Genomic DNA, 13,119 nt, shown 5'->3' on the forward strand with positions numbered 1-13,119 from the left:
CTCTTCCTGTATCTCCTTCACTTCCTCCTGTTTCACTTCCTCCTGTTCTTCCTTTTCCTTTTTTTCCTCTACTTCATCCTGTTGTTCCGAATCATCCTTTATGTCCTTCACTTCCTCCTGTTTCCTCTCTTCTTTTGTCTCCTTTACTTCCTGATGTTTCTCCTTATTCTGTATCTCCTGCACTTCCCGTTGGCTCCCTTCTTTCTGTATCTCTTTTGCTTCCTCCTGTTTGCCCTGTTCATTTATTTCCACCACTTCCTGCTGTTTTTCCTCTTCCTTTAACTCTGCTACCTCGTCCTGATTTCCCTCTACCTTTAACTCCCCTACTTCCTCAGTCTTCATGTCTTTTTCCAGGCCTATAGCTGACTTTAGACCACTTTCATTTAGAATGTTCTCTTCAAACTCCAATGTTTCTCTCTCAGTTTGAACTGGCTGGATTTTGTTTTCACGATCATCCTCAATTTCCTTAACTGTTTCCTTAAGCTCATGTGAATCGCCATCACTTTGTGAGTGTTCCTGTGGCAAACTTGGAGAGTCCTGACCTGCATTGTTTTCCATCTGTGTTGTGCTCTCACTTGTGGATAACGTTCTTCTCTCAATATCTGAGGCATTTTCATACAGAGTGTCAGTACCGCTATTTCTAGAATGGGATGACTCAATGTCCTGAGAGCTGCTCTCCAAAGGGTGCAACTCCCTCTTGGTTTCTGTGTTATTATTAATCATAGAATCAGAATCATCAAGTACCTCCATCTCTGCGATATTCCTTTCACTTTCATGACTATGTGCCCCGACCATATTGGTGGATGCTTCCGTGTTTATGATCTGAATCGGTACCTTGACCCCTTCCTCGAGGACACCCTTTGTTGTGCCCTTCTCAGCCTCGCCTACAGATTGTCCTGCAGCATTCGAATTTAAATCCAAAAATCTTGAGTCAGGCCCTAAAGTGAGGTTAGGTTGTGTTAAAAAATCCTGATCAGTTTCACTTTTAGCTCTGAAATCTTCTCCTGACTCTCTGTTGCTATCCTCACCCCCTTTTTCTATTGATTTGGGCATCTGATGATCTTTGCCATTTATAGTCTTTGGAGAAATATATTTTACATCAACCTTGGATTCTGCATCTTCAGGTAAGACACTATACTTACTGTCTAAAGTACCCATATAAATATAATTACTGCCATCATTTTGGTCTTTTGGAGTTTCTTCAACCTTTGATTCACTGCTAGGTTCTGTTCTTACCTCACCTGTCAGTTCACCTTGAGATTGACTGGTATCCACATTCTCTTGGTCTAAAGTTTGGTTCTCTTCTGTCTCCTTGAACCTACCTTCTTCACTCTCATCCACTTCACTCTCCTCTTTCCTGTAGCCTAAAATGTCCCCAATCCCCATATTCAACCAAGAATCTGACACCGGTTGTTCCTCCTCCTTGATTACCCCCCTATCCTTTTTTTCATGTGTTGCCTCTTTTTCTGACTCTTGATCAGTCCGACCAAACCCCAGCGTGTTTGAGAGCCCATTTCCTAGCCAACCCAATGTCCCCATTTCTTCCTTCTCTTCTTCATGTGACTGGCTACCTTCTAGGTCCAGAGATATCCGCCTACTTCTGAACATATCTGCTGGCTCTTCTTCTCGCTCTTTTTCTGTCGAGGGATCGTTTTTTTCCTCCCCTCCAAAACCAAGCCACCCAGACATGGTTGAAGTGAAAGAATGATCAGTCTTCGTGTCTTCTTCTTTACTTTCCTGTGCATCATCAATAGGTTCTCCTCCCAACCCCAGCCATCCTGTCACAGAAGAAGCAACAGAAGCATCGGCCTGCATCTCCTTTGTCTCTTTTTTGTTCTCTCCTTCAACCAAAATGCCAGTTTCTTCTTCCTCTTTAGCTAGACCTAACCATCCTGTCACTGAAGGACCCAGCCAGTAAGAGGGTTCAGACCCACCTTGTTCCTTCAGAGTTCCTGGAGGCTCCTGTACTTCCTCTTGAGTCCCGGCATCGCCAGCATCCCCAGCGTTTTTATCTTCGTCCTCTTCCTCTGCTGAGATTGGAAATTCTGTAGAAAAAACTGCAGGTGTTGAAGGACTTTCCGTGTTTGTGTCATCGTTGTATGGTGTGGTTTGGGTGCTTTCAGACTCCTGGTTTAGTATGTTCTGATCAACATCCTCCTCCTCACTGTCCAGATGACTAGAGTCAAGTGGGTAACCATACTCATCCATACAGAAGAAATCAGAGTCCTGAATGAAGAAAGGAAATAAGGAATTCGGTTTCATCTTGTACAGATTCAAAAACGACTTACTCAGGGTAAATAATATACCATATATCAGTTTACTGAAATCAATGCCTGTTTACCTGTGTTTCCACTATGTTCTCCTTAGTAGCATAAACCTGCTCCTCTTGCACTGCATCCTTTGGGAAATAGCCAAACTGTTTGTCAATCTGAAATCAAAAGTAAGCAGTTGTGTAAAGCCAAGGCAGCATTGTAGAGGAATGGAATAAACGGCACATAGTCATTAGAAGGACAGGAAAAACAGATAAGGAAACACTTTTTTCTGGGGTTTCCCCTTATTGGGCACTTTATCGACTAAGATTTCTTTAGTCGATTCATCATTTTTAAAGCTTTTCTCATGAGGATGGACTTATTTTCAAGAAACGTATGTGCAAATCACTAGTAAACATACATTTTAAAGTGGTACTTTTGCATTGGTCTTTGTGGATTATATTATCCACTTGATAATTGATATCAACTCGTTAAGGAAAAATAAACGTTATCTTAATACATTACAAAAAAGACTGTTCTCTTACAGGGGGATAGCCTAAGTAAAGGGGTTTTCAAAATAAAAGATAAAAAATAAGTGGTGATTTATCTACTCATTCTGTCTGTTAAGTACATCATTATATAATTATATCAATGAACTGGAGTGTGAGATTCAATCAGAGAACCTAGTATCTGTATTGTAATCACGACTAATCTCGTTAACCTACAACCTGAGATGAGGGCTTGAGTTGTGTGTGTTGTGTTACGGCCTAAAGAGAGAAGAGGGGATATATCAGACTCACACTGCCGGCCCAGAACTCGTTCCTTCTTCCAGTCAGTTTGTGGTAAACAAAGATGGTGTCTCCTCGTCTAAAGGTAAGGAAACGACAGTCCTTACCACGGTGGTCCCTGATGGCCTGCACTCTACTCATCAGGCCTAGACAAACACACACACACACACACACACACACACACAGACACACTCATCAGTGATTGAGATAGTAAATGATTTAATTAAATATTTCCTGTAATGTTATGGTTTTGTGCATACTTCTTATTGTCATTATTTGTTTTGTTGTATTTATTTGTGAATTTCCCTGAATTTTAAGAGCGGTCTCATGCAGTTTAATGCTGTGTGCAAAGAATAAATAAACAAAGCACTAAATGACAACCGAAATAATAACGGTATTATCATAATTAAATAGTTTAGAAAACTGTATAGTGGACCATCATCAACTTTAAGGATATATTAGCAAATGGACACTTACTTTCACATTCAGAGTCTCCACAGATCTTGTAGTCGGACAACATTCCCAGATTCAAGTGAGGTAAAATCACAAACACTATGCCTGTACACCACATAATACTGTTGGCCTTTGAAACAGCCATAGTTAATGGTTTAATAGGAGCGTATCAAGAGAATATGTCCATGTGGACATTGCCTCTAAGCTGCTGCTGTCATGAAGACTCAATAGTAAATGGGAGAGCTGAGATAAGATATAAGGCCAACGTTGGGATAATCATTAACATCCAGCTGCTGCTTGGTCACAGGTCAAAGGTTTTTATTTGGTTTTATTTCAGTTCAATGTTAGAGAAGATCATCTATATTGGCATTTCACCGTGAAATAAATAAACAAAGATGGCGACAGCGTTTTGGAAAGTTTAACGTGTGTTTTATGGACTTCAGCCTTTATCTAAAAATATGTCAACACGTATGGCGTTCATCACCATGACAACAAACGCCGCGCGCAAATACGGCGTCATCACTCCGCGTGTCAAACCAACCAAGATGGCCATCTAGTTGGAGAGCACTTTTCAACACCTGTGAAAAGTTCATTGTTCTGGTCGTTTTCTGTTGCAAGTTGGCGTTTCATTCGCAGTTGGCGACAGTTTACATTAAGGTTGTTGTAAGGTATTAGCTTAAAAATGAAGTCTGACGTAGAGGAGTTAATGCCGAGGCTGCTGCCCGTTGAGTTTGGAGCCAGTGGAGAAGAACTGGACCTGAAAGGACCCCCGAGAAACCCCCGGGAATACCTCCGACAGGTCCAGTAAGTCGCCCTCTGAACAGAGACACACTCCCCTTTAAACTTTAATGATAGTGCAGTATCAGTGTAACGCTATTACACTGATACTGGCACCGGAAACACTGTAAACATGGTGGATAGTAGAGGGCACGTGATGTTTCGAAAGCCAGTACAATGAATATTGTTTTCATGCTTCCATTTCTACCCTTGGTTGAAAAATACTCAACTTGCAAATAAGACAACATGGCTGTTAAAGTGCATTTCTTCGTATGTATTCACTATGTTTGTTGTTATTACGAAGTGCGTCACTAGAGCCAGTTGCTTGAATGAAGTAGGCTACTGTGGGCTACTTGCTCTTCCTCCTTTTTCCTGTGGAACACCATTGATTTCAGTCATTTTGTTACATCGTATTAGTGTTACTGCAAATAGATTAATTTAGTAAAACAAAACAAAATTGTAGTACTATTATTTACATTTGAACCTTGGAGGCGTTTAACTTCGATATGATAAAACAAAAAAATTTGACAGGTGATGAAATAATATAATAAATAAACCACAGTATACTCTTATTATTTATTTTATCATGCCTACTACTCACTCCACTTGATCAAGATTTAGAAAAAGTACCTGTTGAGGGAAAATAGCAACATTTAATAACCTATATTTTTAGAAAGTATTTATATTTTAATGAAATACCAATGTTTTTGCTTTTCTCCAGGTTGGAGGCGTCACAGTGTCCAGAGGTGGTGGTGGCTCAGATTGACCCCAAGAAACTGAAGAAGAAACAAACAATTAATGCCTCTGTGAGTAAAAGTACACAAACAGAAAAACCTCAACATAAAGTGCAATAAATAATAATTCTAATGCAATTTGTCTCTGTTTAAATGTAGCTTTGGTTAAGGTAAAAATAAATAATACATTGATGAATGGTTGTTTTTAAAATATGCAATTCCAATAATTGTTTTACTAGAAGTAGGCTGCCCACATAAAGTGTAAAATGAGCAAACAGGGACACATGGGTAATGCTAGCTTGTATGAGATAATATAAAATGTATCAATTCCTTCTATTGTCTGACTGTTCCTGGTGTTTCTGTCTCTCAGGTGGCGGGGTGCCATGCTGCTCCGGTGGGGTTCTGCCCCAGCCTCAGTTGGCAGCAGCACCAAGTCAGTAACTTTTCAGATGTCAGACAGGTGAACTAAAACAACCTGGTCTTCCTTTTTTTACTCAAGTCCATAAAATATATAAAAAGCAATGCTGGAAAGGTTTGGTCCATATCAGAGGATGACAAAAATAATGGCTCAGGCATGCGTCCTAAAACCCAGGAATGAGCATGATTTCCTCGTCTAGAAGTCAACGTTTTTATTGAACATGTTTGTGGTTAGATGCCTGAAATAAGGTCTGTGGTTAACTAGGGCTGCTCGATTATGGCAAAAATCATAATCACGATTTTTGATATCACGATTATTAAAAAACGATGAAAAAATGTGAACAATATGTTTTTAACAGTTGATTACCCTGAACTTTAAGTATAAAAAAAATAATAACAATTGTTTTATTTCGATTACGTTGTTTTCGTAATCGTTGCAAGCCAAAATCGTAATCGAGATTAAAATCCGATTAATTGTACAGCCCTATGGTTAACACAAGCTTAAGATATTAAGAAAAAAAGTTCTATGACATAAATACGTCAGTTCTGCCTTTTGCCCTTAGAGCATTGCAAAGAACAGGAATCATTGGAGCAGCAACACTCTGGACGACAACGTGGAGATGGTGAGGAGGATCTTAAATATACAATGGTGCAAACTGATTAAGAGATTTAGCATTTGTTATAAATACATTTTCTGTGTGTGGTCCAGCCGGATATAACAGACGAGGAGGGCTGGAAGAAGTTTTGTTTTGGAGAGACGCTCTATCTGGGCACTTCATCCAGCCGGACAGAAGCAGCTGAAGCAGAGCCAGCACTGGACTACAGCAAGGTTGTATTATAGTGATAAGAAAAAGATAAATGAACTATTGTTATTTAGCTTACAGAATTTCTTACAACAGGGTGTCCGCGTGGTCTTAAAAAGTATTAAAAGTTGATAAATCAATTTAGTGAAAATTAAGGCTATTAAAAAGTATTAAATGGCATTTTCCAAGGTATTACATTTTGTAGCTTGTTTTCAATAAGTATATAAATTGTCCAAAGAGGTTGTGTTCTACAGTCTGCCTGAATGTAATCATTGCGTAGGTGTGTAGTGTTATTCTGTGTAGGTTATTTATGGTATCCCGTTGGATTTAACGTCATCTGAACAGGACATCGCACGCTCACTGCTTGATAGCGCGCGAAGGTCCGTTTACGCCGGTTGTTAAACATCGTTATGGGGAAATGCAAGTCTGCGTCCAAATGGTTGGAAGATCAGGAGGAAGGACAATCAATACTGTATATAGTAGGTAGTTGAGGTAAAGTGTGTCGCCAATGTAACCGGTTAAAACTCAAAGTGGCGCTGAGGTCTTAAAATGTATGGAAAGGGTCTTAAAAAAGGTCTTAAAAGGTATCACATTTGACTTGAGGATTCCTGCATATACCCTACAAAGCATTACAACTCATGGAGTTTGAAGAACAGCCTTCAAAAATCTGTAAAACTGTTAGCTATGCCTTTTAAAGTAAAGTAGTAGGACTGTATCCTAAAGCTTGATCTAAAGAAATAACAGTTACATTGTTTATTATTTAAAAGCATGTTGTTAACAAGCGACAATGTGCAGCGAGGCGGTCAATAATGCAAAAAATATATAAATATCCCACTTCTAAAACAGATACCTATTACTGATCTACTACTTCTTTTGATCTAAAAATTATCGCATTGCTTCCGACGGAAGAAAACAAATGTGTTTCTTTGGCCCCCGCTCATGTTACATTTATCAGACTTCTTTCTGCCGATTGATATGACTGCACATTGATCAGAGTGTCCTCCTTAGCAAGGCAAGGCATTTTATTTATATAGCACTTTTCAGCACGTGGCGATTTAAATTGCTTCACAGATTAAAAGATCACAATAGCCGCCATCTACTGGCAAAAAAGAGCAAACTTAAAATTAGCAATCAAAATTGGCGAGTTTTCAACTACGCAGTGTATTAAAAGATAATAATGAAAGCATGTGTCTGTGCTCAGGTGGGCTTCCCTCCCTTCCTCACGATAGTCAGCAGGCTGAACCAGGTCAGTAACTCTCTCTGTGAACATTTCATTCTGAAACACTTTGACAGTCTGATTAATAGTTTCCTCTTGTCTGCAGTCCACGGTGCTGATGGTGTTGGAAACTCTAGTCGGCTGGTTTGAGGAAAATGACTTCGCTCCACAGTTGGTGAGTTTAGTTAGTCACTGCTTTTTAATTGTTTGCCAAATCCGCATGTCCAAAGCTGTGATCGTATTGCAATGTTGTAAATTGAAAACCGTGCTCAATTCTTATAAAGTGTCTTTGATTAAGTTAACACTCAGCTATTAAGTTGGACAAAGACAGGATGTTGAAATTCAGTTCAAAATGGATACGACTATAATCTCAATTAATTGTATTTATCTTGTGATTTTATTTCTAGTTAATTCGTTTTTTTCATCTGGGAATTTTAGACTTTTTTCTTAGTATTACCCTCTCCTCCCAACCTCCATAATATCATTTGGCTCCCCTGAAATGCTATTGTAGGACACAGCCCCATTGCAAAATTATTCTAACCGTGGTAAAGCAGCAATGAGCACTAGTTTTCTGAATGTGGGGATTAAAGACTTGTTTTAGTTTGCAGCCCCTTCCACGATTAAAATATGAAAGGTGACTTTAACAAAACGTATTTCCTGACTGACTCTCTCTCTCTCTCGTGTGTGTGTGTGTGTGTGTGTGTGTGTGTGTGTGTGTGTGTGTGTGTGTGTGTGTGTGTGTGTGTGTGTGTGTGTGTGTGTGTGTGTGTGTGTGTGTGTGTGTGTGTGTGTGTGTGTCACAGGGTCGCTGGCTGTACGCTCTGCTGGCCTGCCTGGAGAAGCCCCTGCTGCCTGAAGCCCACTCTTGCATCCGACAGCTGGCCAGGAGGTGTGCTCAGCTCCGCAGTGCGCTGGTACGATTCCCTTGCTGAGACTGTAATGCTGCCGTCCTCAGAGGTCTTTCCTGTGAATTCAAGTGGAAATATACAAGTTGCCTTTTCCCCCTAATTTTTTCTTTGGTGCTAAATACAGGAAGGAAGGGATAACTCGGAGTGATCGGTTTATTAGTACATTGTTATTTATGTAGGAAGACAGCTGGATACAGTGTTCGAGGCCCTGTTCATTCATATACATGTTTCTTAGGGCACATGAAGAAAATAATCGCTTGACTAGTGAGAAAATAAATAATCTGGACCAACGGCATGTGTTTTTCTTAAGCCCCGCCTCAAATCCACATGGCCAGTCTCATGAATGGACAGACAAAGTAACTCTGGATTATACAACTTCTAGGACCTAGTGATGTGAATAAAGGCTATTTAAGGGTCCACACTGAGTATATCTGTTGATTTTTTTTCTCAATGTAAGTCGATGGGAAGAAGTCTTTCTGGGCCAAATGATGTCACGGACTTGCTGCAACGGCCGGCACACTTCCTGGGGGCTGTAAGACTTTTTAAATGTCTTCTCACAGCATCACTTTTTCTGATTCCACAGGAGAGTGGGGAGGATGAGAAACTTCCTGCCCTGAACCTACTCGTCTGTCTTGTTGCCAGGTAACGAGCACTGTGTCCTGGGTAGTTTATTCTGTCAGTCCATATGACATTGAATACATCAGGCTGTCTGCCTTTGGTCATATAATAAATCAAATACAAAGAGTGTAAGGCCTAGTCTACACATAGTTTGAAAACACCAACATATTATTTAAATTAAATATTACTATCAGATATACTTGCGTGCTAAACACATGCTTATTTCCCTTTGTCCTTCCTGTAGGTACTTTGAGCAGAGTGACCTGGCAGACCAGCCCGAGTGAGGATTTAACTCTTCGACTGTGTCAATGTTGAGGAACATGTCAGAGCCTTTGGGCAGCAGGATGTACTTAAGGACATTTAAAGGTGGAGATAATGTAACCAGGACACGTAGAGAGCTGTCAGGATTCTGCATGACGGGATGAAAGTTGAGGATAAACCAAAAGGATCATGAACACACTCTGTAAATATATTTGCAATTAGCGTGGATCCCTGCTCATGACTGGACAGCAACCATAGCAGATGTTATTTTTGATTGTTCTATTAAACTCATTTGCATAAGTGTGTGGAGCTTATTGTTGGTCTCTGCATAGCCACCGATGTTCATTCTGGGGATCTTTGCTAGACAATGAAGCAATAGTCCTAATGCTTACAATACACAACTGCACACATCACTAACCAGGATATGATCACCCTCAGATTATGAATCCAAGTTATCTCTAACAACCCAGTTTAAACTTGAGCAGTGTTGGAAGAAGTATTCAGATCCGATAGCAAAGTCGAAATACCACACTGTAAAAATACTTCAATGCAGAAAATAAAGACCTTAAACAATGTTCATAGATGCCAATTAAATCTGTCTATTTGCTAACTGACTAAACTGTTTTCTCGTTACATTTAATTTGTAACAAACATTTGTATAAACTCTTGGGCTTGTTTAAATCTTTATTGGTTGTATTGAAAGTAATGTAATAAGTACAATACTTCATCGTTTTACCTGTGTTCAATACTTCAGTAGATGTGCTGAGTTACTTTCCAAACCTTCTATGATCACATTTTGAAAGCTTTTAGAATGAGACATTTTGATTTATCACCTCTTAAGATGCAGACATTACAAAGAAAGAAATGTGATCTACAGACAGAATGATAACAGTTGACATTTCCTTTTTCTAAATTAATAGACAAGCTACAATCCCAAAACATCTCTTGCTCTAAGCTTTTATTTTAAGAGTGTATTTTATGCTTTTCCGTTTTATGGATTGTTGAACATACATTTGAAGAGGTTACCTTAACCCCTGGTGATTTGACACTTAACCTAAATATTTAATGGGAGATCATTTAAGCAGTCCCAGCCTTAATATGATTTCAATAAACGCACATCACACTTATTTCCACCAATATCTCACCTTTAATTTGAAGCAGATTATCAGTTAATACAAAAAATGGAAAAACACTTTCAAAAACCAGCAAATCACACATGTACCCGCAGGGTGAAGGTACAAGGGCTTTCACATTGATTCAACATTCAAATAAACGTGGATTGACAGCATTGTCACATCGACTTAAAAACAACAGTACTGTGAGTGAATGGTGCTACCGTAACCACCGGCAACCCCAGCCTATGACATTAGGATGGAGAACATTCAACACCATCTGTCCAGACAGCCTTTTAAAAGCCAAGTGTTTTGAATACCCTGGCTAATCTGGCCCTGGCAAGGCGTCCAATCAGGTACACTTCTTTTGCCAAATATAAAAAAGGGAAATTATAAGCACTTATCCTCCAATTCTATCAACTTTTAAATCCCTACGCTGGAGAAAAATCCTCCAAAGGCCTTTAAGTGGCATTTTAATGGAAAATGCTAGTTTAAAAACGTTATGTGTAGTTAAGTGAAGTTGATTGCCCCTCAGTGTGCCAGCGTCACCGTACAGCTGAACGAGAAGCAGATTAGCGTCTCTTGTCCTTCCTGTCTCTATCTTTATGCTCCCTATCGCCGCGGGAGGACCGGCCCCTCCCTTCATCGCTCCTCCTCTTCTTCTTCTCCTTGGACGCCTTTGAGTCCCTCCCTCCTCCGCTGCTCCCCCCTCTCTTGCGCTGACTCCTCTCCTCCCCTTTCTTCCTGTCCCTCGCCGACGGCCTCCTCTTGCGCTTAGTGGGGTCTCGACTGCGGCTCTTTGACGACGCGGATGAAGAAGAGGAGGAAGACGAGGAGTGGCTGGACCCTGAGGAAGAGGACGAGCTCCCGCTGGAGGAGGAGCCCGAGGACGAAGAGGAGGTGTTGCGACTCTTCTTTGGCTCCTTTGCCTTCTTCCTGCCTCTCCCGCCCTCCTCTCCCTTCTTTGCGGGTGAGGGGGTGATGGCGGGGGCCTCCTGGGACTCGGCTGGTTTTTGGGGAGCCTCCTCCGGTTTCCCCTCCGCAGTGTGGCTCTCAGCGGCTGAGTTCTGCAGCACGAGGCCAGGCGTGCTCACTTCCTGTTCGGGAGCCACGGAGGCTTTTTGTGGTTCTGGGATCTCGGGGGGCTTTTCTGCTAGCTCCTCCGCAGGGAGGATGGGGGGGGGCTGGGGCCCGTTGTCTGCTGCTTGGCTGGGTGCGCTTGGTTCGGAGGACGGGGTCTCCTGGGGCTTTTCAATCTGTATCTCTGGGAGATTCTTCTCTGCATCCCCCTCGTCTACCATAGTCCTGTCCTCTTTCTGTTTCTCTCCCTCCCCCTCCATCTCCTCTGACCCTGGGCTTGGCTCCTTCTCTTCCTTCTCCTCTACAGCTTTAACCCCCCCCTCTCCTTCCTTCTCCTCCTCATCCACTTTCCTAACATCCTCACTCAACTCCATCCCCTCTACCTCTTCCTCAACCTTCTGCAACACTTCCTTCTCCCCCTCCTCCATAATAATCTGCTTTTTAGCCCCTTCCTTATCCCTCTCCTCCATCTCCTCATCCTCCTCATCGTCTTCCTCCATCTCTGCATCCCCCCTGTTACCTGTCACCTTGACTACCTGACCTGCTGGCTTACCCTCCGCCGGGCGGTCCGTTCCCGTGGTGTTGCCGTCCTGGTCGCGGTTTGGCTGCCGCCGGGGGCGGGACTCCATCTTACTGAGGTGCTCGGCAAAAGCCTCACGCCTCTCATCAAACACAGCTGTAGAAAAACAAAAAGAACAAGAAGTTACAGATTAAAAAATTATGGATTTTAAAAGGAGATGTAACAAATAAACATTTAATAATTTGTTTTGCTTTGGCCCGTTACAATGACACGGTCAAAAACACTCCCGAAACAATAAAGATTTCCAATAATTGTATCGTTAAATAAAGTACAAAAATATTTGACTAAATTAGGACCTTGAAACATTAGAAAATGTCTGAGCCTGCCCTTTCCGTCTCCAAAAGCCCTCTATACATGTGTGAACAAGAGGACAATTGACAGAAGTAATAACAAAATACAACATCTGCAGTCCCAACAAATCAATAGAAAAATAAAATAGGTAAAAAAAGTATTTTGGCTACTACAAGAACCAAAAATGTAAACTCATAAACTTTAGCAAAGAAGCCCCCTACTCACCATTGAGTTTCTTGGTGGACTCGTCGAGGAGTTTCTGTGTGGCGGAGCACATTTTCCCAGGCGCATAAAAGATGTTAGGCTTGGTCTTGGTGCGGATGTATTTCACCAGATGGTTGTTATGGCTGGTCCACTCCTCTTGCTGTGGATGGAGGAAAGACAATGTCAAAAACAGGCAAAGGACAAACTCTGACATTTGTTTTGTATACAGTCACAAACAAAACATAACAACAATGCATTAGCAGTCAAGCACTGTATATTCCCTTGTGTCAAAATCAATGTTTTTTTTGGGTTAGATGCCTGACCACAGGTCTGTGGTTAACTCAAGCTGGGGAGATTTTTAAGTTTTGTTTTACAACCTAAAAAAACATCAGTAAATACCCGACTGATAACGTCAGTAAATACCCGACTTAAATTACACTTAAATTATGGTTGGTAACAAATGGCTAAATGAGACTGCTGAAAGTCATTGAACGCTAGCCTCCTTTAGCTTGGGGTGGTCACGTGAAGTCATCTGACTGATGTAGTTTATTATATTATTATATATATTAGATATTAGGGCTGTCAAGTTAACGCGTTAATAACGCGCTAACGCAATAAATAATTATGC

General features: G+C 41.1%; 3 protein-coding genes across 4 annotated transcripts; 1 reads left to right on the forward strand and 2 right to left on the reverse strand.

The window, feature by feature from the left end:
- Window positions 1–9: 9 nt before the first annotated feature.
- LOC104954922 (MIA SH3 domain ER export factor 2) lies at window positions 10–3,689 on the reverse strand (the record flags this gene model as incomplete). Its single annotated transcript, XM_010782125.1, has 4 exons — window positions 3,515–3,689; window positions 3,050–3,183; window positions 2,342–2,428; window positions 10–2,226 (listed from the first exon to the last, which is right to left on the reverse strand). Coding segments are annotated over exons 1-4 (2,559 nt in total), but the record flags the coding sequence as incomplete, so codon positions are not given.
- Window positions 3,690–4,001: 312 nt separating this feature from the next.
- On the forward strand, window positions 4,002–9,524 carry gemin2 (gem (nuclear organelle) associated protein 2). 2 transcript variants are annotated; one of them, XM_010782123.1, is made up of 10 exons: window positions 4,002–4,294; window positions 4,989–5,073; window positions 5,372–5,461; window positions 5,982–6,041; window positions 6,128–6,247; window positions 7,423–7,467; window positions 7,544–7,612; window positions 8,241–8,351; window positions 8,929–8,987; window positions 9,208–9,524. In XM_010782123.1, the coding sequence occupies exons 1-10, from the start codon at window positions 4,173–4,175 to the stop codon at window positions 9,245–9,247; spliced, it is 801 nt and encodes a 266-aa protein (XP_010780425.1). In that variant the 5' UTR covers window positions 4,002–4,172; the 3' UTR covers window positions 9,248–9,524. The 2 variants fall into 2 exon arrangements, with proteins under 2 accessions (XP_010780425.1, XP_010780426.1); XM_010782124.1 differs by having other exon boundaries at window positions 5,372–5,434.
- An 827-nt stretch (window positions 9,525–10,351) lies between these two features.
- On the reverse strand, window positions 10,352–12,705 carry pnn (pinin, desmosome associated protein). The gene is made up of 2 exons (XM_010782126.1): window positions 12,513–12,705; window positions 10,352–12,092 (listed from the first exon to the last, which is right to left on the reverse strand). The coding sequence occupies exons 1-2, from the start codon at window positions 12,703–12,705 to the stop codon at window positions 10,909–10,911; spliced, it is 1,377 nt and encodes a 458-aa protein (XP_010780428.1). The 3' UTR covers window positions 10,352–10,908.
- Window positions 12,706–13,119: the final 414 nt, after the last annotated feature.

The sequence above is a fragment of the Notothenia coriiceps genome, unplaced genomic scaffold, assembly GCF_000735185.1.
Source record: "Notothenia coriiceps isolate Sejong01 unplaced genomic scaffold, NC01 NC01_scaffold00024232, whole genome shotgun sequence".
NCBI classification, from domain to species: domain Eukaryota; kingdom Metazoa; phylum Chordata; class Actinopteri; order Perciformes; family Nototheniidae; genus Notothenia; species Notothenia coriiceps.

What these genes read in the sequence shown, in the direction of transcription:
- pnn (XM_010782126.1), bottom strand. Translation starts at nt 12,705, where the DNA reads ATGTCAGAGTTTGTCCTTTGCCTGTTTTTGACATTGTCTTTCCTCCAT. An exon ending in GTCCACCAAGAAACTCAATG is followed by an intron (nt 12,093 to 12,512) that starts GTGAGTAGGGGG and finishes GTTTTTCTACAG; the next exon opens with CTGTGTTTGATGAGAGGCGT.
- gemin2 (XM_010782123.1), top strand. Translation starts at nt 4,173, where the DNA reads ATGAAGTCTGACGTAGAGGAGTTAATGCCGAGGCTGCTGCCCGTTGAG. An exon ending in AACAAACAATTAATGCCTCT is followed by an intron (nt 5,074 to 5,371) that starts GTGAGTAAAAGT and finishes TCTGTCTCTCAG; the next exon opens with GTGGCGGGGTGCCATGCTGC. An exon ending in ACTTTTCAGATGTCAGACAG is followed by an intron (nt 5,462 to 5,981) that starts GTGAACTAAAAC and finishes TTTTGCCCTTAG; the next exon opens with AGCATTGCAAAGAACAGGAA.